Genomic DNA, 24,998 nt, shown 5'->3' on the forward strand with positions numbered 1-24,998 from the left:
CAATCTTATGCAGTTTTGATATTGCGTCATATACTGAAGGTGAGTGATCCGGTATGAATACACAACAGCTGCTACCGATGATGCGACATGCACCACCTCGATCAGCCAGAACCACATCTAGAACCATTCGGTTCTGGAGAGCTACAATCCTTGCAATTTGCAGCTCCTCCGTAATGTTCCCAAGTGCCATAGCTGTCTGATTGGTAACAGCTTCCACAACTCTAGTCAATCGTCTTATTTTCCTACTGTTTAATGCAGCACCCACAAAGAACAACAAACCTAAATTAAAATCGACATATTGTTGCAGAGTGGTATCAGTTTGGTCTACTTCGTCAGCACTTATTGTCCTTTTGTATCTATTTCTAGAGATATCGTCGAATAATTTAAGGTCCCGGTGGTAGGATGCAGGTGCCAGAAACACAGGGGGCAATAGAAAGGACACATAGCACACACCTGACCACCCAGCAGGTAGTTGATAATATCCGTGGCTACCACAGATAAAGTAGGTGTTATGTGAGGCTATAAAACTAATGTTATTTACACCTTCAATAGTCAGAATTACAGTACATTCGCTTTTCTCCACTGTAATCCTTCCAATACTGCTTACACATAGATCTGCTTTAGCTCTAGTAACAGAAATCAAAAATTGTTCATTACTGGTAAAAGTTCTCATATTTGTGAAGACATATGGTGTTGAAATATTGTCCGGTTGATATCCTTCCCATTCCCATTTGGTCCCTTTGGCTTGAGGATAACCATCTTTATCTTGGTAGCATACTTTATTAAGGCGAAAAAGAAGCCCGCCTACTGTACGTCTTCCAGATGCAAACAAAAGCGCATACCAAGCTTGACAAGAACCATTATGAGAAAAGGGAAGAGGAATAAAAGGTGTTCCTCCTTTCTTTTGATGTGCAGGTATCATCCCACACACCCAACAGTTGGTAGTATTTGTGGCATTATGAGTATGATGCAACATCTGGATAAAGGTATTATTTAAATAAGATTGTCGATGCTTCTGCTCATGGTAGGGAAGCGTAAAGTAGTGGTGTTCAACTGATACTGGAGTAGTGGCGATCAAATGCTCTCGAGCAGGAGCCACTTTCTCAATGAACCAGGTTATTACTGCTACAGCCACCATAGCAACAACAAACCCTATAGCACAAATGATCTTTCTCTTAGCAACAGTTGATCTCATTGTGGACATGATCAGTTTGTTGTTGAAAACAATTGTTTGAGCTCTTATCCCTGGGCAGCCGTTGGTTTCTTCACCTAGGGTCAAGACGGGTGCCGCTAAACTATACAGGACTGATCCCCCCCCCTTGCCACATCGGCATTCCGTTTCACTAACCCAGGGCGGTTGCTCAACCAGTCTATTTCAATGATGCAGGCTCTTTCCGTTGTCTCAGTTGGTATCGGGATAATCCAGGAATCGTGTGGTCCGGGAAGACTTCCTCAGGTTCGTCAGGTGATATGGCTTGGCCTCTCTCTGTATCCAGGATGTCCCGATGGTCGATTAAGGTAGCAGGATCCACCAAGGTAGAAGGCACTTTCTTGCAGTGGGTGGAGTGCACCCAGTTCCTCCTGTTCGTCACTCGGACCGCAGTTCTCGTTGAAAGGAGCACCTACTCCGGTCCCCGCGCCACCTTGGCTCCAAGCTGGTTGACTTCTGGAATGATCGGATCATCACCTGGTCTCCAGGTCGAAGTCCATGGCCTTCACCTGCAGACCTATCAGGAAGAGCTTGTCGAACCTGTTGATGAATAGAAATCAAACTGTCAGTCGATTGTGATAGGAGGTGTACCATGTCCTGATAGTGAAATAATCTCCATTTCGTTTTTCACTCTGGAAAGGCCATCTTGCCCATAGGACAGAATGGGGAGGCTGTGTAATATGTTTTCCAGCCTGTCTTCCCAAAGGCTTAAGATGGAGAGGTGAAGTTTAGCGTGCCTGAACTCACAATGTAATAACACATCTTTTTATGAAGGTGGTTTTTCCATTGTGTGTTTAGAAGCCACTCTTTTAGAAGTGGCACGGTTTTTGTGCTCTAACATTTCTATGTGTCTCTGCCTGGTTGTGGATTGACTGTCTGGATTTGAAAGCAATAGGATCTGGGGAATGTCTTGACCCACAGCCGCGGTCGGTAGTAGGAGTAGCTGCCCACCCTGCCCCTCCCCCTCCCCACGTCACCGACTGGCAGCTACTCCTACTACCGGCCGCGGCTGTTGACCCAGGGGAGGAGGTGAGACAGCAACAGGCTGACCTGCATCTGGAGTGTAAGGGGAGGAGTAGCCCCTAGAGGTGATGAGGCCTGGGCTGCTGTCATAAAACAATTGTCCCATCTCCTGCTGAGTGATTGAGAATCCAGACCCCCACTAATCAAAGGAAGAAGGTGTCACTGGCAGCAAGGCACCCAGAACTGGTTTGAACAGGGGTCAGTGCCCCCTTGAGCACAAAGACTTCAAAGCCATTGAGGGGTATAACTATGAGAGCTGAAGCCCCTGAACTTTGGAGAATGGCTTGATCAAGATTGAACAAGACTGGAGCTACTTCGTGGTCAAGAGGAACCTTTGCCAAGGAAGAAACAACGGAAGAGACTGAAGGAAAGGACTGACCCTTGCTGTGTGTTCTGGGGCTGGCCTGCAGTTTGCTGTTTTAACCAAGGAAAGGCTAAAGGGACTTTGCTGTGTGCTGTTTCCCTCTGCTTGAAAGGACTTTGCTGTGCTGTGTCCTGAAGTAACTTATCCCTAGGGGCCCGAGGTGAGCTGACTCCCTTTTGCGGAAACTCAGGAACACAAAAGTTTCCAGGAGAGTCTCAGCGACGCTGTCTGTGTGTGATTTTTGCAGCCTGAGACCCTCGTAAAGAGTGCCCTGTGATCGTGGGCACCTGGAGTCCAAGCGAGTCTCAGCGACGCTGTGTGCGTGTGCTTTGTGCAGCCTGAGACCTTCGTGAGGATCGTCCTGTTATCGTGTGCACCAGAATCCAAGTGACTCTCAGCGACGCTGTGTGCGTGTGCTTTGTGCACCCTGAGACCTTGGTGAGGATTGCCTTGTTATTGTGCACCCGGAGTTATAGTGAGTCTCAGCGACGCTGTGTGCATGTGCTTCGTGCAGCCTGAGACCTTCGTGAGGAGTGCCCAGTGATCGTGCACCCGAAGCTCAAGGGAGTCTCATTGACGCTGTGTGCGTGTGCCCTGCGGCAGCCTGAGATCTTCATAGCAGTAGCGGCCCGGACCGGAAGCCCCGGAGGAGCTGAGGCGCTGGCCCGAGCCCACCTTTGCCAATTCACAAAGATTGCATCGGAGGCCCAAGTCGTTTGAAGCAGAGAGGAGAATGAGGTTGCACCCCCCAGGTAAGGTGTGTTGACGCCTGGGGCGGGGTGCGGGCTCAGAGAGAGACTCTCTCGGCCTCTCTCATTCCAGGTAGTGCGAGCCTCTGGTTCGGCTCATATCGCACCCCGTACTGGCCAAGGGAGTGGCAGTACCGGGGCCAGAGTGCGGAGCTGCACTTTTTGATATACCATACCCGTGTTGGGGGCAACTGATGACACAGGCTGACTACGAGTCAGCACGAGAAGCGGTGAGACCGCCTAAGGCACCATGATTGGTGCTGGAGTGTATTACGCATTACCTTATAGCTGCATAACGGAGTACCTCATTGTTGTATTACACATTGCATCATTTCTGCATAATGAACTACCTGATTAGTGTATTACGCATTGCATTATTCCAGCATAGCGAACTGCCTGATTAGTGTACTACGCATGGCATTGTTTCTGCATAACAAACTACCTAATTAGTGTATTACGCATGCATTATTCCTGCATACCGACTACCTGATTAGTGTATTACGCATTACATTATTTCTGCATAACGGACTACCTGGTTGTTGCGTTACACATTGCATTACTTTTCCATTGCAAAGTGCCTGATTCTAGCTTTTTTTTTTATTTATAAAATTTTTATTGATAACAAAAATCAAAACGGAGATATCGTTTTTTGGTTGTTTCAGACACAGTCCACAGAAAGCAGCACTGTAAGACAGGTCCAGCAACCCCTGGTACACCGTATCCACTTAATCACTCACCAGATCAAAACAATAGTCGCTAAATTACAGTTCAATGGTGTCCCCACCTAATACCTAATATTAATTCTGTGGCCTAAACAGAGGGACCTTAGGCCAGGTCCCACCATCCAGTCAGGTCCAAGTCACATATCCTGCAGCGTCTCCACCCGCATTATGCTTCTGGAGAGCCGGTTCGATGCGTGCTGTTTGTCTTAGTAGTCCTAGTCTTGGTAAAGCCCCCAGAAGTTTTTAGGTCGATTGCGGGGAGGTAATAACTCGCTATAGTGCTCGGTTTGCATACTTCAGTAAGTCATGTCATGAGTCCAACCCGATAGGGTGGGGGTCGGGCCTCTATGTCTGGCCATAAGAAGCTCCATATCTATCAGATGCCTGATTCCCTTAGGTAAATGTTTGGAATAGCCCAACAGGGCAAGCGTAGTGTCCGGATCAATTGGAGTGTTAGTGACTTCGCCAAGTGTCTTAAAAATCAATTCCCAGAAAGACGCTATCCTAGGGCATAACCAGGCCAGGTGGTAGAAATCTGCAGGGTCCGTTCCACAGTATTCGCATGCTGCAGAGTCCCGCAACCCATACCCGTGGAGCCTCTCTGGATTGAAATATACCCTACTTGAAAACTTAAAGTGTATCAGCCTACGACGCCCATTTAATGATAGTCGTTTTGTGTTTTCACAGCAATACTTCCAAGTTGAGTCATCCAGTACCCGGTTCAGGTCTGTCTGCCAGGTGAGACGAGCCTTAGTGTAGTGATTAGCCCTATAGCCCTGCGCTATGTTATATATTCTTGAAACTATGCGTACTGGCGATGCAGCTTTGATCAAATATGTGAGCGGCGCCACCTCTTGCGGCTCTTCCAGCTCAGGACCCAGTATTTCTCTTAGTGCATGTCTTACCCTGTGAAATTGAAATTGGGTTAGTGTAGTTGCCGTACAACCCTCCGGGATCATGTCATCCCACAATTTTGCTTTGCCTTCGTCAGACAGCTCCCCTATTGTGTGGATGTTTATAGCTTTCATAGCCCGAACCACCCCTTTTTCCCTACACGGGGGCAACCAGTAACACCAGTCCAGCGGTGTCATGGGGAATAAAGTACGGCGCCAGCTTGTAATTTCAGAAGATTATACCAGGCATGCGTTGTCGCATTCATCGAGTCTAGTATCCCTGTTCTATGATCCTGAGGCTTGAACAGAAGCGCCGGCAATGGAGTCGGGCCGCAACAACCTTTTCTATCTGGAAATGTGGGGCATCCATGGGACCGTGTATCCAGTGATGGACATGAGCACCCTGCGCAGCCCTATAATACAGCTCTAGATCCGGCGCTCCCAGTCCGACCATACTGTATGGGAGTGTGAGTATTTCCCACTCTAGCGTGTTTCCCAGCCCAAGCTAAACGAACCATCAGAGATGTCAGCACCCGAAAAAAGGAAATCGGTAGGACAATAGGAATGTTAGTGAATAGGAATAAAAACCGTGGTAGTACCACCATTTTCATAATAGAGGTTCTACCCACAAGGGACAGGGGTAACTGTATACACCTGTCAACGTCATCTTCCAGTTTGGAGATCGCTGTCCAGTAATGTTCTTTAAAAACCACCTCCGAATCAGTATGCACCTTGATGCCCAAGTACCTCACTGGGTCTGTCGTCCAACCTAAGGGGTAGTCTCGTGTGAATTGGACTGTCTCTGCTGTGAGTGGGAAAATAAGTGATTTATTCCAATTTACCTTGAGACCTGACCTGGTCCCAAACAGAATTACCTTGCGTAGCACCGTCGAGAGATTCTGATCGGGGTTTCTGACATATAATAAAGTGTCTTCTGCATAGGTGGATATAATCAGATTGTATGTCAGAAATTGTATACCCCTGTAGCTATGATATTCCCTCATCGCACAAGCAAGGGGTTCGGCCACCAAGGCATATAACAATGGGGAGAATGGTCACCCCTGTCTCGTACCTCTAGTGATATAAATAGGCTCCGTGACCAGATCTCCAATTTTGAGTCTAGCTGTAGGAGAATTATAAAGCACCCCCAGCATTCGCAAAAAGATGCTCCCTAGTCCCATCCTAGTCAATACATGCTTCATAAATTTCCACTCCACCTAATTAAACGCCTTCTCCATGTCAAGAAAGAACGCCATGGCTTGGGTGTCCTGTCCAGTGTGCTGTATAGCCCCAAATACGGTTCTTAGATTGTAAGTGAGGTTTCTCCCAGGAACAAAGACAGCTTGTTCTGGTGATATCAGCAGCGGCACTAGGGGAAATAATCTGTTTGCTAAGACCTTTGCATAAATTTTAGTATCGACATTGAGGAGCGATAGTGGCCTATAGGACCTGCAAGCAGTCGGGGGTTTCTCAGGTTTTAGGAAAGCAACAATCAGTGCTTCCTGCATAGTAGAAGGGAGCTTGCCCGTTTCAATGATTTCCTCGAACAGGGTCTGTAGGTGTGGGATCAACAGGTCCCTGAACCCTTTGTAGAACGCGACATTAAGGCCATCTACCCCAGGTGCACTATTAGTTTTCATTCCAGCTAGGGCTGCTGTTATTTCGTCTACTTCCAGCGTGCGCAAAAGATTTTCCCTATGCCCGTTCAGTAGCCAAGGTAATTTAATATGCGTGAGGTAATCTAAAGTAGCTTCATCATCGCAACCGCCCTCCGTGCTATAAAGGGATGCATAGTATTGCTTAAATCTGTTGGCTATGTCGAGAGGATCCGTTAGTGGTACCCCCTCGTCATCATGTAGAGTTGTAAGATTGAACTTTTCTCTTCTGGTTTTTAACAGGCAAGCCTGTACCGACCCGGGCAGTCACCCTCCCCATATATGCGGGCTGTCGCATATTTGCCTAGGTGCTGTAGCTCAGTGTCCGCAGTCGAATTATACTCTTCCAGAGTGCAGTGTAATTCTTGTGTAACACTTTCGTCTGCTCTCGCTAATAATTATTGCTCTAGGGTAGCTAAAGTGGATTCAAGGTCTGTGAGGGGCTGACGGATTGTGCGGAGGACTCCAGAATGTTTGGCATGGCCAGACCACGTATATACACCTTGAAAGTCTCCCACACTGTGGTAAAAAAGTCTACTGAGCCTACATTAACATCAAAAAATGTCTATATTTTCAGCCAGCTCCGCCTTAAAGACGGGGTCTAATAAGGAATACGGGGGGAACCTCCAGGTAAAGGGAGGTATAACTGTACGCTGGGTTTCCAAGTCAATCTGAATGGGGGCGTGATCCGACAGTGTGCGAGGCAGAACCTCGCAGTCACGGATCAGTGCAAGCCAATCCCTTGAAATAAATAAATAATCAATCCTAGTGTGGAGGTTATGATAGGTCGAATAGTGCGTGTAGCCTCCCGGTCCCTTTGAGCATGTGCGCCACACATCGCATAAGTCTAATTGGGTCATGGCTGACATAATAGACCGGGCGGAGGCGGTTGGGCGTCTAGGCGGACCACCTGGCCTATCTAAAGCGGGGTCTAGCAAGCAACTAAGGTCTCCTCCCCAGAGTAAAGGACGTGAGCCATAGCGGCTCATGCTCTCTAATAACTTTATTAAAAAAGCAGGGTTGTCAAAATGAGGGCCATAAGTGTTATCAGTCCAAACCCCTTCACACAGCAGCGCGAAACTGCAAAGCGTCCCTCCGGGTCAGTCTCCATTGCTTCCAGGCGGAGATCAGATCTGAGATTTACTCATGTCAATACCCCTCGGGCACAAGATGTGAACACTGCAGAGTGTATGTTGCCCCTTAACCCTCTATGTTGTTACAGTGCACTGTGCGGGGGTAAGTGTGTTTCCTGCAGGAGTGCTAGGTTAATACCACGTCTAGTGAGAAAGGCTCTAATTTTCCGCAGCTTCCTATGGTCATTAAGACCCAGGACATTCCAAGTTAGGATTTTTAATCTACGAGTCTGTGCATGCATCTAGATCGAAAGTAAAAATCGAGATGAAGCGCACAGAACCATCTCCTTGCAGAACCTGTGTGTCTTCGTGCCGGGCCTTCCGACCCCTGTGTGTCAAGGCCATCCTTTCCATATATATAAAAACAAACAGCTTTGGTCTCTGTAAACCCCCCCCCCCCCCCACCCACGGCATGCATTCCCCAACTGTGCACACACGGTTTGGTTCCTCTCCCACCCAACACCACAGCAATGATAGAACAGAAGTAGGCTCCAGCATCATGGTAGATTACCCCGGAGATAACCCGCTGACTCTCAAAATGCTCAATTAAATTACCTGAATATAACTACTTTGTAAACAGAGCTAGTCCCCACTAGTGTGCTTCACACGTAGGCAGATGTTGCCCGCCCAGTAGGTTGGAGAATCCTAACTAGAGGAAACAAAGCACTCCCCTAGCCGTCTGTCCACATGAAAAAACGGTGCATCATGCAAGTATATAACTGTGTCTACCCCATCCCACTGATATCTGGCTATAACAGATGAAGAACATGCGATTCATGACTGCCTTGTCTGCTTTTGGTACTGGGGCCTAACACCCCAGACAACAATTACCCGCTAACCGGTGCAATGCTAGTGAACCACCAGGGCTGTTTCCCCAGTCAAAGTCCTTTGGCCCCCCCGATCATGCACACCAAACACCATCTTATCTGTATCACAATCGGCCGAGTCCTCAGTTTTGGTCGTCCAGACTGCCCGTTGTCGCTCCTTCCAAGGTGCTCTGCCCTGTGTCTGTCTGCTATTCCCTGGACCACTTCTTCAGGGCTTTTTGTAGTGTCTTGGGGTCTGTGAAGATCCGCGATTTGCCTTGACGATTTACACGAAGTCGTGCTGGGTTTTGGTCCCGCAACTGTCATTTCAATAGTGCAAATTGCCGGCGCGCCTCCTGCACGCGGATCGTGATGTCTGGAAATAAAGAAATCGTCGAGCCCTCAAACTGGAAAATTTGTTTCTCTCGAGTAACCTTTAATGCCGCATCCCTGTCTCTATAATTCAACAGTTTGGCGATGATGGGCCGCGGGGGAGTGCCAGGGGCAGGGAGCGGGCCCAGCGAGCGGTGCGCTCTTTCCACCACGAACATGGGGGAGAAAGTCTTGCTGCAGTGTCACCAGGAGTTTTTTAACAAAGAGCTCCATATTTCCGACCTGAGTTGTCTCCAGCAGGCCCACGATGCGAAGATTACTGCGGCGAGACCTCGCCTCCAAGTCCTCTGCCTTGTCATGCAGGACTTGTAGCGCCTTGCCCATTTGCTTCTGTTCTGCGTCTAGGTCTGTCTGTGCCTCCTCAACCTCCGTGACCCTGCGTTCGGCCATATCTAGTCTTTCCACCTGCTTATCTATCCGTTCAGGCATTCTGTCCATGCGATAGGACAGGGAATCCAGCTTATTGCCAAGGATCGATAAGCTGCTCTCCAAGTTCTTTTCCATTGCCTCCAGTAGGCCACGAATACCACCACCAGCCACTGCTTGTGGCGCGTCTTACGCAGTGTCCCCATCTTCCGGTGTGTCGGCCCGCACTCTTGATTTGCGTTGGTCGAAGGTGAGTTTGGGTTGGGATTTGTCCACTCTCCCCATTTCGGCTCAGCTACTGGGAACCACGGCACCCCCACTGTCTCAGGCGGATTAATCGTGTGTGTCCTCGTAGGTGGCAAGCGGTGCGGAGCTACAGCCCACAGGGGGCCAACCTCAGGTTCCCCAGAGATGACGTCGCAGTTCGCACGGGGCACCGCCGAGAGACCCTGCCCCCTCTTCACCACAGCAGCCCCAGTAGTCCACAGGAGCGTCCCAGGTATTTCAGAGGTATGTGATGAGCCGGGAAACTTACAAAGCGTGGACGCCCTGGTTTGCGCTCAGGGCCAGCTAGTCTGTTTGAACGGCAGCACTGACCAGGATTAGGGCCGCACGAGATGGGGCACAGCTACAGCTGAGCACCGCGGAACCAGCGCGCCAGTACAGTCTCGCCCATAGATCACCACCGCAGAGCCACCACACTGCAACACACGTCGTGTTCAGGGCTCTCCAGAGCCTCAGATGAGCTACTCAAGGACTACATCAGCATGTGCAAGGCCTCACCACTCTGGGCACAGCAAGATCCAATGGCAGCCGAAAGTCGCACCAGGCCGCCCTACCGCTGCGGGGCACAATTAAGCGGTGTGCCGCGCAGCTATCAGCCAACAACATCGGCAGGGCCCTCAGTGCAGCAGCGTCAGGGAGCCCGATAAGGTCTCAAACCAGTATTTCGTATCACTCAGGACAGCAGCAGGGGGTTATAGCATTGAGCCCCCGTGAGTGCAGGCAGCAATGGCGGAACAGCTTACGGCATCATCCCCAGTCTTCAGGCGGAGCGTGCAAGGCCTCCTGGCATCAGCGCAGTTGTCTCACCGCTTCATCTCCGCTCCCAGGGCAACGATGGTGCGCCTTGCCCCCGCAACGATCCTCGGTCTTCGGGGGATGGGGGATGGGGTGGCTCGGCGGGCGAGGTGCCAGTGGGCAAGGAGGCATGCCTCCTGCGCGCCGTCCCCACGTCACTCTAGGCCGGGGCTTACGGCCCAGAGCGGGAGCGTCTCGGTCCACCACGGCAGCAGGCGTAGAGCTCTGAAAGTGGCACAGCTTGAGCACAACACCTCCGGAGACGGGCGTCTGCGGAAATCAAGGCGAAATAGTAAGCACCAATGTTGGATTGCTGGAGGATATTACGATGGCTCCACGGAGCTATCGAGCTACGCGACCATCTTAGGCGCCGGCATGCTCCGCCTCCGCCTGATTCTAGCATTACGAACTGAATAACATTGTATTAGGACTACAGTGGAATGTTTAGAAGTGCTCATTAATATCACCAGAACTGACAAGAGCTGGCTGGCCTAACTACCAGCCAGGAGGAATATTACACATACTCATATGTTGGATTTATATTGTGTGGTCTTTTCGTATATCTTTTTATATAAAATTTAGAGATCTCCGATACAACCCCTCCCTCCCCTGCTTCAAAAGGACCCTGAGACTCCTTCTCCCCAACAAATTATTTAACACACACACCAACTGATCTTTGTCCCAAAGCTCACTCCCTCTATGACTTAACCATTTGTGATGGTCGGTTCTTTTCAACTGTCTAATTTGTTTTGTATTCCTTTAATTTTTGTTGTTCCAATTGTTCCACATACTGTAACCACCCTTTTTGCCTAATGATTCTCTTTATTTCCATGTATACTTGCTTTTGAATCTAAGTGGCTAGCATCATAGGTAAAGCTTTGTTATTTTATTCTCACTTTACATGAAGCGCTCTAATACCTTTGGACCTAGCTAGTGCTATACAAAATGTATAAAGAAATATTAATTGGGGAGTGGGCTGGGTTTTCTCGACATTTTTAGTGGTAGGTAAACTAGGTTAGGGTGCCATTTTAGAGTTGGGTACACCCCCGCTGGTAGGGACCGTCCTTAGATTTTTTTCCCTCTCTCCCACCCGCACACCCTATTAGTTTAATGAGGCATGTGCATTTTTGGTGGCTTAATTCCTCATGTTGGTGTTGTCACTGCATGAGCAGGTGTTGGCTGTTAGCACAAAACTTTAAAAGTTATTGCAAAATATGTTGGTCATGTTCAGACCCAGTTGAACTTTCGGAGGGTGGTTGAGAGTGGTTTATGAATGGAATGAGATTGCGATAGTTCTGTATGAGATTTGGTTGTAAGGAGTTTGAGTGAGGTGAGCGCTGGGAGGCCTTAGGGTAGCCATGCGCTATACAAACCGAATTTTCATTTTATTTCATTCATTCAATTGCGATTGGATTTTAGTAAGTTTTGTTGGGAAGGGTTGGGTGGGGGAGGGGTTTTTGAATAGTCTTGAAGATGTATAGTGAGGCCGCATTAAGGTTGGGTCCCTGTTTCATTAAAGCGACTTTTTTCTTAGTCGTTCTTGGACACACCATCCCCCCCCATAAGATTCCAGAATGGTTGGTTGGTGTGCTCTTTCGATTATCCTACTCACGCACCTACATTCCTCTGGCGTCTCGTGTCCCCTGCTCATTTGGTTCTCAGGGATCCATACGGGTCTCCAGGCTCCAGCTCACTTAGTCAGCCCGCGTGAGTCCCTGTCGGCTGATTGATTCATGTCACTTCCCCACGCAGCTCCCGTGCCTATCATCAGCCCCGCCCCTTACGATGCCTCGGCCCTCCCCTCTTGAATCACATGTTTGGTCTCGGCGCTGCACTGTTCTCCCAGGTCCTCCTCCTCCGTGTACATCAGCCGGCTCAGGGCGGACGGTATTCATGGGACGCTTTAAAAGAGACTGCCGAAAACAGGCGGGCGAGACGAGAGGCAGTTGGGCAGCGTAGGCGCAAAGCAGGGTGCAACGGCAGCGTAGGAGTAGTGCTGAGTTTAGGAACAGCCCTGGGCATGCGGATTGCAGGACTGATCCCGGGTTGAAACACAGCTGATTCACTCCACAACACCTCAGTTCTGAATGACCGACTCCTGTATTTAAAGCCTGGCTGTGTGGCAACTGGAGTCATTTTATATCTTCTATACATTTGGGGCCAGACTGACCAGTCGGGACAGGTTCCATGCTATTGTAACGCGTATTTAAACAGTTCGAGCTTCTCTCAGGGGCATTACTCCGCTAGCTGCTAGTTCAGATTTATTTAATCTTACTATTAAAGATTTAGACTACGTAGCTATTTTATACATTATTTTTAACGTTAGGTTTTATTGTCGTCCCCCCCCCCCCTTCTTTTGTTTTGTAGGCTAGATTTCAGTAGCTATTATTTTACCTCTTTAAGGCGTTTAGCTGATTACTGCCCATTTCTTTAGCGGCGCCCTAGGTGTTTATATCAGTCCAGAAGCATGAGGTCTTCCCTGGCCCCTGGTATCCGGCTCATCCGATCCATTTCCACAGGCGAGTGGTAAGTGAAGTACAAACATTCGTCTGTCAGCTGTGTGTGCCGCTTGGCTGCTTCCGTAGAACAATCGTGCACGTCTGAGTTGAGCTCGCTTTTTTTTAAATATGTGACATTCCTTCTGCTATTCGGGATTTATAAATCCCAATTCACTGTACAGCTCATGATGCTACTCCTGTGAGTGCCTTTTCACATCCTCATTAACTTTATAATAAACAGCCAGGGCCACTGGAATCATGCGGTTCCGCGGCCGCTTCGTTTTCTGCATACTTATGAATGTATTGCTTTGCCACATAATCCATCATCTGCTGCGTGATCTGCAGGTTTTAACAACAAAGTTTGTTTCTTGCGGTGTTGCTACACAGTGGTCGCAAAGGTAGACTGGTCACCTATTGTTGCTTTTTGCTCTACTTGCTGGTACTGATGAGGTGAAACCTTTGAACCGGCAGTGTTAACAAGTAAAATTTGCAAAAGAATGAAACAATAGTATAACAAAATGAGCCGCATCCTTTGACTTTTCTTGCTACATAATTTAGTGAACCCACCAATATAATTTGGTCCTCATCTACCACATAATTCCAGTTACATTGCTTACAGCCTGTTCTGCGAGTGCCATTTCATATTTTAATTTACCGTGAAAATATAGTGGACGGACAGTAAATGTATGCAAACTTACTTTTATGTATTTCATTGCCTACTGTAATCCTACTTCGTGTGCATTTGCAAATCTTTCCTAAGAGACGTTCCTCACGGCTGCTCGGTATTTGCCTTTGCACATCTTCATTTACTCTGGAAGTATTATCCTCTTTCAAAAGTTAATTACTGTATATTTTACAGTCTAGACGGTGCCTTTGGAAATAGTTTAATAGTTTACCTTCTATCCTGCTGTATGGGCTGTGAGAACTTTTAAATCAACCTTTGTAGAATGCATACAGTGCTGCTATTCTGAGCCAACCTTTCCATACATTCATTTATTGTATTGGTTACAGCACATGCTTCTGTTCTCTCTGTATGTCTTCTTTGTAAATCTTTATCGGTTACCGCCACTGTTCCCGATTGATCTGTGTGCTCTGCACTTTTATTCACAAACTATGCTTAAATGCTGTGCCATATTTGCGAAATATTCATTTTCAGATTGTATTCAGTATTTACTCTCTGTAGTAAATTTCAAGTAGCAACTGATTTGAGCGGACCACCTCAGGTCTTTGATGAGCAAGTATAATGAAGTTGTGGTATGAGGTATTTTTTTTTTTTTTACAACACATTTCTCTTTTATAGGATAGTCACTCCTTTCTTGATTATGTATGTAAGTAAGCATGTGACCCTTGTGGGCCGCACACATAGTTGAAAAGCAGCAGAGTGCTGTACTGGCTCAAAGATAAGTCGTGTGATTGAAAAGGTAGCTAGCTTTTAAGAATGAAAGCGGATTGTTAACTGCATTATGATATAGTGGTCTTTAAAGAGGCATGCCTTAAGCTCTTCCCGAGCTTGAGGCTGTATTGATGGGTTAGAGGATGTTCCAGAGCCTACCTGCATGGATGGGAAGGTCTGTTTATTTGATTGTTCTAATTTGCCCTTCTTTGTTTCCATTGTTGGTGTCTTGGCTGTAGTTGTGCTGAGAACCACCAGAGATGGTGTCCTTGTCAGCCAGATATGCTGGGTGCATAGATTGAGAAGGCCTGTTTCCCTGTTTTTTCTTTTTTGTATTTTTTTCTGGTCTGATGGGGTCCTGGGTGTGGGTGTGCTGAGAACCGCCAGAGATGGTGTGCTTGTCCGTCAGATATGCAGGGTGGCTGGTGGTGATGGCTTTGTAGATGATGCTGCTGCTTTTGAGAATGGTTAAGGTCAGCAAGAGGAGCCAATGGAGTTTCATGAGGATCGGGTTGATGTGGGCATATTTCTTCAGGCCCCTGATGGGATGTAACGCAGCTTGTAGGATGCCTTCAAGGAGAGTCAGTGTGGCGTCTGAAAGGCTGCGGAGCAGGGCCCCACCCAGTTTCAAGAGTGCAAGGGTTTAAACTGCAGTTTTGAATTCTAGGAGGAATGGTTTCACTTACTAGAGAGGGTTTTTTTGGTTGCAGTTTTCTATAGCGCAAACTCGACCAGAAGGTATCAGAGCGCTTTACATGAGAACCAGTTGCATTACAGATGAACACATAATTTATTTTTTTTAGGCACAGGGGGATTAAGTGATTTGCCTAGAATCCCAGGATGCCTAAGGCTCCAGCTGGACTCTAACCTGGTTCCCCAGCTTCAAGGCTGGCTGCTCTAGCCCTTAAGCCACATTGATACCTGGTCATCTTGGTTTCTTCGCAGCATATTCTTTGTGACTGAAGTCGGTGCCCAGGGTGTATCGAGTGACTTGGCATTGTAGAAAGTTTGGGTTGGAATCCATCTAGGTTCGTCTGTGAGCCAAGATTAGACTGGTTCTTGATTTTTACTCTTGGAGAACAGCTAGAGTTCTGTTTTGGTGGAGCTAAGCTTTGGGAAATGCTGGATATCCAAATTGTTGAGGAGGTCCCTTTATTTTTTTATAGATTGGATGGCTGTAGCTGAAGACAGATACTTCCTATACTTTCTTGTAGTAGATGTTCATGGTAATGCACTTGTCTATGCAGAGTGGAGCATAAAGAAGCGACGGCTCCTCCGCTAAGGGGGAGGAGAATCGCTCCACTGCTTTTCAGCAGTAAATTACAGGAAACATAAAATGATAATCACTTGAGGTTATTATCATTTTATGTTTTCCTGCTGCAGCAAGTTTGCGAGTGGGGGCTGCACCAATAACAGAGGAGCAGGGGGGGGAGTGGTTTCCCCACTCCAAGAGCACATGAATGTTTGGCCGGCCCTCTCAGGCCGGCTAAACCGTCATGCGCACTTTGTATGTTCTCAGCGCAAGCTGCATTACAACCTGCGTGGAGAACATACCCAGGCTCCCATTCGTGACTGAGCGCCGAACCACAGCACTCGGACCAATCACAAGGCTGCATTGCAGCATTGTGATTGGCTCAGGGGAGCCTGGGTGCTTTCTGTTCCGGCCCCGGGGAGAGAGGCGGTTACAGAGAGACGATAGAGAGATTTGGCAATCAGGTAAGTTAAAAAAAATACTAATTTAATGTTTTATTTTAAATTTTTATTTTTTTAAAGCCCATGATCCGTGCCGGACGCCACTGGCATGAGGGATAGGGAGGGTGTTGATGCTGTACTTGATTGTCTTGGGGTTTGTTCTGCTTTTGTTGGTGTTGCTTTACTACTTGGTTCATGCTAATGTGCTGAGCTGTCTAAAGTCGTAGGGGGGATTTCAGTAGTTTGAGGACGTTGGTATTAATTTTTTCATCTGTTTTCTTACCTGTATGCAGATGGCACATTTGTTGTCACTGAAGTATTTGGAATACCAAGGTACAGAAGGGTTCAGCTTGCATATGCAAGTTTTGGTTGGAGCGTAGATTCAAATGATTTTCCGGAAATGTATTAGTCATTTAGAAGGATGTTGTTTTCAGCCATGAAGGTAGAAGAGCAGGAGATGGGTTTGAGCTTTAGGTTGTTGAGGGAGAATTCTTTTAAGGATCTGAGGATTTTTTAATCTAATTTGGGTTGACCTTGGTGTGTTGGTTGGATGTAGAGTTGGGTTGGCATGGTGGTCAGTCAGTCCAGAGATATGGGAGTATGCATTGGACAGTTGCTCACATTGAGAAAATGAAGTCAAGAATTTGATCATTAGAGTGTGTTAGTTGGGTGACATCCTGTACCACGGTGAGGAGGCTGCCTCCTATCTTTGTCATGCTTGCACTTTCTGGGAGGTAGAAGTAGCCAAGGATGGTGGTGCGGGAATGTCAGATATACAAAGTGGTGAGATCTGAGCATTCATTTGAGGTCCTTGTTCTGTCCAGGAGGACACAAGAAGATCGGTTGAGGTGGAACGTAGCAGACTGAGTTGTGGAGAGAGTGGGAACTGACATTTGAGGAGCTGCATGGAGTTGAGTGTAGCATGCAAGCCTATGGTGCAGCACCAGGTGGATCTCAAGAGAACTTTCCATCATATTAGTTACAAACATGTCAATTTCAATACTTTAATCAGGAATATAAGTGCAGCATTGCTGGGCACGTAATATGTGGCCGGCTCCACCATCTTTCGCCAGTAATATATTTAAGCCTGTTCTGCAAAACCATTGCATGTATAGCCTTGAGTTCTGCATTTACTGTGGTAAAAGCACCAGTCATGTTAGTAGTAAAACAGAACTACCAGGGTAGACCCAGGGATGTGGAATTTAATAAAATATCTACTTGTCCATGGGGCAGGTTGAATCATAAATCTACTTGTCCTCTAACAAAATCCACTTGTGCCTTTGGTGCCATGTAGTGCGGTGACAAATTATGGCAGCAATCTCATTATATAAGAGCTCTTATATAGCCTCTCTGATTATACCAGGGCTCATACTATAGTAGCGTTTGAATACTTGCAGTCCCCTTATGTTGCCACGTTTCTGCAGATCTACATACTGGGGCTTAAGGTAGTGGTAAGCAATAGTTCCAGGGTTAGAATGCCCCGTTGAGTTTGTGCAAACCCACTAACTTGCATGTTTTAAGGGTTTCAAACAACTCTTCTCTAATCTTATCCCATACTGAGAAATGTTGGAAATTTACTCCTCACAATGGCAGACGTAAACCTTCTTCCAGAGCTGGGGGGGAAAAAGTAGTTGGAGGGAAAGTGAGCTTGCAAACGCTCAGATTTTCGCATGAGCAAATCTACACATGCATATTTGCTCATGCTAAAATGCAGTTCACAAATATTTTCTAGGAGTACTATTTCTTGTCCTACTTATGTAAATACTTGGGAATTCACAAAAGCTGTATAGCTGCACCTAATGAAAGGACATAAATCCTGGGTGCACTTTTGAGACTTTCTTTAATAATTCAGCCCCTAATTTGGTCTGGCGTAGACCATGACGTTTTGCGTTTTATTAAAATTTCGTCTCTCTCTCTCTGTATCCACTGGCTTCAGTGTGAGTGACCGCATTCTGCTCTTTCCAAGGACCATATCAGCACACAAAGTAGTTTTGTTCAGTGCCAGTAACTCCTGTGGCAGTGTGTGCTTTATGACACCAAAATCTTTTTTGCTTTTGCCAATGTTTGTTATAATGGTGAGGGCCCAGCAGCTCGCACACTAATAAGATTTTACAAAAACCTTGCCAAAACAAGTCCCACTTTGACAAAAGTAAAAGCTGACCACCAATTTCGGACCTACTGGCTTTGCCAATGCTTTTTTATTTTTGTTTCCCATAATCTTATTGAAACTGGTTACACTAATTTTCCATTATGAATATTTTTGGGAAACACTTGTATGCATCAATACATGTTACTAAATGATGCTGCAAAGAAATGGTACCTGAAATATTACAGTAGTTTAGCGAAATTTAGTTTTTTCTTGCTTTCATTTTTTTTAGCAACATTTTATTTTGGAAGCAAATAATCATCAATCTTGCTTATAAGCTCCAGCAAGTATTTACATCAAATCAGAGAGCATTCTGCGAGCATTATACATAGCCTCATATTGCTAAACTCTGAAAAACGTGTGTACACATTTTTATTCTGGGACCACTGTCAGTAGTGCAGTCAGAGCTTACAACATTTACTTAGATCGCTCACCCTAATATTGAAGCCATATAATTAATGAACCATAAATACAAGTTTGAACAGTATTAACATATGGACAAAAATATCACCTTAACTGCAGACAGTGCCCTTCCCTGATCAATAATGTGGTACTGCAAACTGACAGCCATAGGGTTTGGGCCTACGTGTCCCAAGGACAAAAAACTCGTTGCCCGTGACCCCAAACAATATGTCCTGGGTGTCTGGGTATAGGAATTTCACATCTCTGTAGACCGCTTTCTGATCTTCAGATCATTCAAAATTATACCTACAGAAGGAATTGTAGCATAAATATATCACCTACTACTTGTGAAATACTACGCTTATCTTTTTCATCAGTCATTATCCCTTTATCATCTATGTCATCTACATGATACACTTTAGGAAACATTAAAGCTAGGTAGCAATTACCAATCCAGTTTGTCAGAAGATGAAAATAATATTTTTTTCCTCACACAAAATAATCTCCCTGTATAATAGGATCCTCTCCTTCACAATCACTCCACACCACCATTTCCATATTTGAACCTGATCCTTCTCTCCTATAATACATACTAACCTGAGTTTTGGATGTGCTCCTTGTTCCTTTACTGCTTTTTCCTTCTCACAAGCACGTATTTCTCCTTTCTTCACTCCCTTGCCAGTTCATCCTCCTCTCATTCAGTCATTTTGTAAAATCTTTCCCAGCACCGCTTAATTTACATGAAGCCTTAATGTTAGCTACATCAGTAAACTTATTTTGTGTAATAGGTCTCATTTAATGAAGCATTTGTTCCACAGACCTTAACCCTTGCTTGTGCATTTAAATATTTAATCATGGGCACATCATCTAAAGGCATGTCATAATTTGAGAAATAATACTGTAAATGTCTTGACGATCAAACAAATTCATGAATATACCCAGAGACACTGGATTTAAGGGATGCTGAGGGTTCTTTGCACATAATTATGGATGTTCTGCATTTGCCACATAATGTATTGTCTGCTGCATAATCTGTGAATTTTAACAAAAAGTAATTTTGCTTCTAGCTCTAACGTTTCAAAAGCTACTAAAAACACAGCAACATGTGTTGCAATGCAGCGGAAAGCCCTTTTAAAAGCGAACTAGTCACTTTCCTGTTCTTTATTGTTATATTTGGCTGTTACTCTGGTATTAATGAGGTGCAACTTGTGCCCAGCAGTGTTAAGACGTGTAGAAATGACAAAATAGTGAAGTAATACTATCACAAAATGTGCCACACTATGTCACATAATTTGCCTTTTCTTGCCGCATAATATAGTCAACACTGCCACATAATTTGGCCCTTCCCTGTCGCGTTATTCCTGTGGATCTGAATATACTGCAGGACAGAGTGTAAGGGAAGGGCAAGTGATAAGTAACACAACCTGCCTTAGAAGAAGGAAGGTATATACATATGCCACATTTCTTAGCTGTGGGATACTCTTGCAGTAATTTAAAATTCACATTTTCTGAAAAGCGTCCCTTAGAGCCATCTCTAGGCAGTATCTTCATGTTAAACCTATGTTGCTCGTCTAAAGAAAATTGATCAGTTTTAGTTAAAGCATGCACGACAGGAGAGTAAAGAGTCACAAGTAAGCCAATTGTTAGTATAACTATGGCAAATACTGCTCTATTACTAGAACTCTACAACTTTTCGGTGCACTTAGCACCATGGTTTATCTTAAATCCGATCGAAAAGAAAAATTTAAAAATCTACTCTTTGTTTCTACCTGTCTCTCTCCTCTGCACTCGTTTGGCTTAGTGCTTGCACTTTCTTCTAGCTCCTTTTACACACTCTTGTTTTCGGCTGCTTGGTTCACTGTGGTTTCTCTGGCTCATTCACCACAGGCAGTGCATTTGTCCTGACTTCACTTTGAGACTCCATAGCAGAGTCCGTTGCAAATGGGCATCTCTGCTAAGTTCACCTGCATGTGGTTAAAGGCACCACCTGATCTTCCTATGTGACTCATGGTCTTTACTTTCCTCCTGCCCTCCTTTACATGCTGGAAAAAAACACACATGTGATGCAAAGTCTCTGCAATTACACAGATGTGGGAATTATACCAGTAGTTTTTAAAGAGTCAGATCACAGCATTTCTCCCGATATGGGTAGGATCATAGAAATTCCTGGCTATAGGTGAAATCATAGCATCAGGTAAAATGGGTCTCTCATCTATTGAAACCTAAACCGCATACTGATTGTTTACACATCCAGACCTCAGCCACTTTTCCATCTCTGTTTCTGGGCCTTTCTCCTGCAATTTTTTTAATTCCTCCCACAAGTTAATTGTGTTAAACATTGGCACACTGGTTAGTTGAGGAGGGCACTTGAGAGAAATCACTTTTAAGTGACGTGGGGAGGTGCTGTTCCCTCGCTCAACTCCTGATGTTGGGGAGGTGGGATGTAACCTCGGTCCCGTATCTTATTTGGCACACTGCCTCCCTGTGGAAGCGGACAGTAAGTGTGGTACTGGCTAGGGCCCCTTTAGCCAGGGAATTCATCTTTTGGGACCTTCCAGCTTTTAGAGCGCTGAGGGAATCTGTGGACCCTTCAGCCTGGAGGGTGAGAGATTGTGAGATGTCGGGGGACTTGTCCCCCATTTAAGAGTTTATCACTTTTGAGGCTGCACAGGAAAGCTTCCATGTAGGGCCAATTCTTGCAGCATGCTGGTATTGCGGCCATAGTCTGGACTATATAACCCACATTCCCAGTAGCCCCTGCTACGTCACTCACCTTTTGAGGCCTGTTGGAGTTTGGTCGGGGCTACCTTCTGGTGTCCCTCATATACAGGGCCATGACAGTAGATCGTAGGTGGGTTCTGTTCCCTGCACTGGACGCTTGAGAGGGTGACCTAGGGGTGCAGTTCGGAAATGCCCAATGGAAGAGAATACGTGCATTTGTTAAGAATGTGTCAAGCAATCCAAGATTTAAATGTATACACCATCAAGGAATATATCCGCTTCTTAGAGTAGCTCCATCTCCCATCTGCATTAACCCTCAATATCCACACATGAATCCGTCCTCCAACTGCAATCTAATGGCTTTGGATTGGTTGTTGGCTTGAGGGGAACCCATTGAGCCCAGTGATATGTGCGAGAAGAATCATTTGGGGAGCCAGAGACGCGGCGGCCCTGTTAAGGAAGTGAAGCACTGGTCTAGATTTGGGCCGTCATTGCTCACGAGCCACCATGGTGATGTTGACAATGGCCGCCGATGGCCTCTGAGTCCGAGAGCCCCTGCAATGGCCGAGGGAGGCGAGCCAGGTGGAGCTGTCGCGTAGGGTGCGGGCACTATGCTCATGCACAGTTGAGACCTGGTGAACCACACTGCAAATCCAGCTGACGGCATAGCAGAGGGCTAATATGACGCTGGGCTCCTTTTGGGTAGCCTCAACAAAGCACAATCTGTGGCAAGTCTAAATAGGCCACCGGGTGAGCGGAAGCTATGTGAGGACATACCTCTGTGGGGAGATATTGTGTTCCTAGAGTTTGCTATTGAAACTGTATGCTGTGCACGTTTGAGACCCAAGCTAAAACTCTCCACTGGCTCTCGTCTCCACCAAACGGGCATCTGTGGCCTGCACGCTGATATGGCGGCTGATCCTCACTCATCCAGTGCGGGACTGTTCCCTTGAGGGCCCCATCTACCTGTGGCATCCAATTATCACTAGATACTATATATGGCGGTGCACTTCTAATCATTTACGAGGAGTCACAGATGTGTGCTCTTGAGATTTATGTGAGTGGTGCCTGCATGGTGAGAAAGTAGACAGGCAACATTGTGTGCACTCTTTCACCCAGAGGCAAGTGGCGAAGAGTGCCCCAGTGTTCCTCCTTTCTAACTGTCCCCCTGGCCCCCCCACACAGTGGCAGCATGACAGGCGGTAAGGGTATGCGAGTTGCCCATCAGACAAAGCTATATAAATTTGTATTCTCAGAAAACTCGGGACCGCAGGTTAGGCCCAAGATCAGGCTTAGCCCGCGATATGAACTGCCCCATGTGGGGAACCCTTGACACTACAAGATATTATGGCAGCGATCCAGGGGGTACGATTGTCGATGGAGGTGCATGGTTTTTGATGGAGGCTCGTAAGATTCGGTCACTTATGAGGTATCCCTGTTGAGGGCGGATCTTTGTGCCATGAGTTTACTGGTAAAAGAGATGGAAGCGTCTATGACCACCCTCCACCAAGACACAAAAGCCCTCAAGGCCCTAGTCCATGACCTTCAGACATCGAATACAATCATGGAGGATTATGAAGGTAGGGCCCGTCATAATGTGCGCATATTGGGAGGGGCCAGGGTGGGCCTCTTTGTTGAAGACCTCATACTTAAAGAATAGGATGCCCTAGTCCGGTGGCCCTTCCCAGACCTACAATTGCCTTGTAACGCTCGTCAAGTGACCCGTGAAAACACACAAATAACCTTCTTCCCTGACTTTCACTCAAGTTTCAGAGACAACGTCGTTGCCTTTTGGAAGTTAAAAAGGCACCGAGAGACAAAGCAGTGAAATTCTCGATGCTTTTTCCCGCTCGACTAAGGGTGGAATCTGAGGGGAAAACTTGGTTCTTCTCCACTTTAGGGTAGGTCTGAGAATGGCTAGAGGGATGGAGAACAGTAGGGAAAAAATGGAGCTGCAGAATGACAAAGGTGACATAGACACTGCTCCAGAGATTCAACCGAGCAGCAAGCCAGAGACTCGAATCTTGAAAGCCCAAAAACATTGCCAAGAAACATTTCATAGGATCTATACCAATTCCAGTGATGGTATATTTTGGTTGCTAAATGCTGCAGATTAAGATTGATGGTAATACTATGTAGTATGTACAGTTCATTGGGGGCTCTTGTATGATAGAATTCCACGACTGGGTGCCATAACATGGCGAGTACGCACTATAGTTTGGTGTTCCCCAGACGCACAATCTTTTACTTTTTGGGCCTGAGGTAGCTTTCAGTTTTTATTTTCTGTGAGGCGGAGGGAGACACTCAAGATCTTCCCAAAGTCCCTCTATAAGGTTTGAGTTGGCGTGGGGCGACAGGCTCCCTCCAAGTTTGGGGAGTGGACAGTTCTAAGTTCGTCATGCAGGGAGATGGGGTTATTTTCTCAAGAAATATAGTACGTTTTGGTAAATGGGGGTGATAAGGGAAGGATGGGGGTGGTCATCTGAAGGGCATAGTTCTTCAGTTCACTCGATAGAAGGGTACCAATTTCATTGTACCACACTAGCTAAAGTTGATCTGCTGTATGCAAATGTTCCATGCTCAGGCTTCCGAGGGAGACCTCAGTGTCGGGAACCACACACTATTGGACTGTAATACATCCCGATAATGACTAACAAAAGCATTAAAAAATTTTTTTCCACCAGCACTACTTGGCATCACCTTACCTGATTTGGGTAAATGTCTACTTTAACTACTATTGGGAGAACTCCTAATGGGGCTGTGATTTTAATATGATAGTCTGTAACAATAGGGATCGATTCCCCCACGACCAATGGCTCCTGCCTAAACCCAATTGTCAGACTTCCTTTCAGTCCTAGAGATAGTGGATGTCTGGCGAGCGCACAACCCCATAACAAGGCACTTCATGTTCTACTCTGGGGCCCATGGTAGCCTTTACCGTATCGACCTCCATTTTAATATGGCCTATCGTATCTCCCTTTTTCGTGATCATTTCCCTGTGTGGGTAATCAATAGTCTAGATAAGCAATTGGCAGAAAAGGTCATCACAATAAACCCCTGGTATCTCAAGATCCCGGGTGTAGGAGAGGGCCTAAAAACAGCCACGGAACAATATTTCAAAGACAATGCGGCATCAGTAGAGTCCTTTTGAAACCTCTGGGGGGTGTATAAAAACATTGTCAAGGAACAATCGCTCTCACTGACTATCGGCGCAAAAAAGAAACCAGGGCCATGGTGGAGAAGCTTTAAGGCGATATCCGCTCTCAAAGCTGAACTGAGGTTAGATAATACTGGTGACATTAAGCACGACTTGGGCCTCTAACTACAGGAATATAGAGACTTAGTGACAGGTGCGGCTAGAATAAGTCACTGGACCACACAACACCGCATATACGAACTTGGTGATAAGGCGAAACAACTCCTTGCATGATTAGACAAAAAAGAGAGAGCAAGCCTGTGGGTACCTAGTATTGGTTCCTAGGACATTGCAAATGTCATCATAGACTACTATGCACACCTCTATTTGCCTGCCTGCATGGCTACTGCAAACGACTCTCACGACCCCCTCCTTGATTTGCAGCTTCCGTCCTTCTTCACAGAGGATAAGGCATTCATAGAGTGATCCAACTGAGGAGGAAATAGCCCAGATAATTCATAGCATAAAATCAGGCAAGGCAATCGGACCCAACGGACTCCAAATAGAACTCTATAAACCTACCGCTTCCACTATTATGCCATACTTGCTTAGGATG

The 24,998-nt window shown here is 46.4% G+C and overlaps 1 protein-coding gene across 6 annotated transcripts in view; it reads left to right on the forward strand.

Annotated features, from left to right (window-relative positions):
• Nucleotides 1–12,228: 12,228 nt before the first annotated feature.
• Nucleotides 12,229–24,998, forward strand: part of SLC37A2 (solute carrier family 37 member 2) — an 892,550-nt gene continuing 879,780 nt past the window's right edge. For 2 of the 6 annotated variants that reach the window (XM_085646068.1, XM_085646070.1), the window contains exons 1-2: nt 12,230–12,281; nt 12,829–12,920. In XM_085646068.1, coding sequence (XP_085502194.1) covers nt 12,862–12,920 — 59 coding nt within the window. In that variant the 5' untranslated portion in view covers nt 12,230–12,281; nt 12,829–12,861. Of the gene's footprint in view, nt 12,921–24,998 lie in introns of all 6 variants that reach the window. The other 4 variants (XM_085646069.1, XM_085646072.1, XM_085646073.1 and 1 more) reach the window with 4 other exon arrangements.

This window comes from Triturus cristatus, chromosome 3_1 (assembly GCF_964204655.1).
Source record: "Triturus cristatus chromosome 3_1, aTriCri1.1, whole genome shotgun sequence".
Taxonomy (NCBI): Eukaryota; Metazoa; Chordata; class Amphibia; order Caudata; family Salamandridae; genus Triturus; species Triturus cristatus.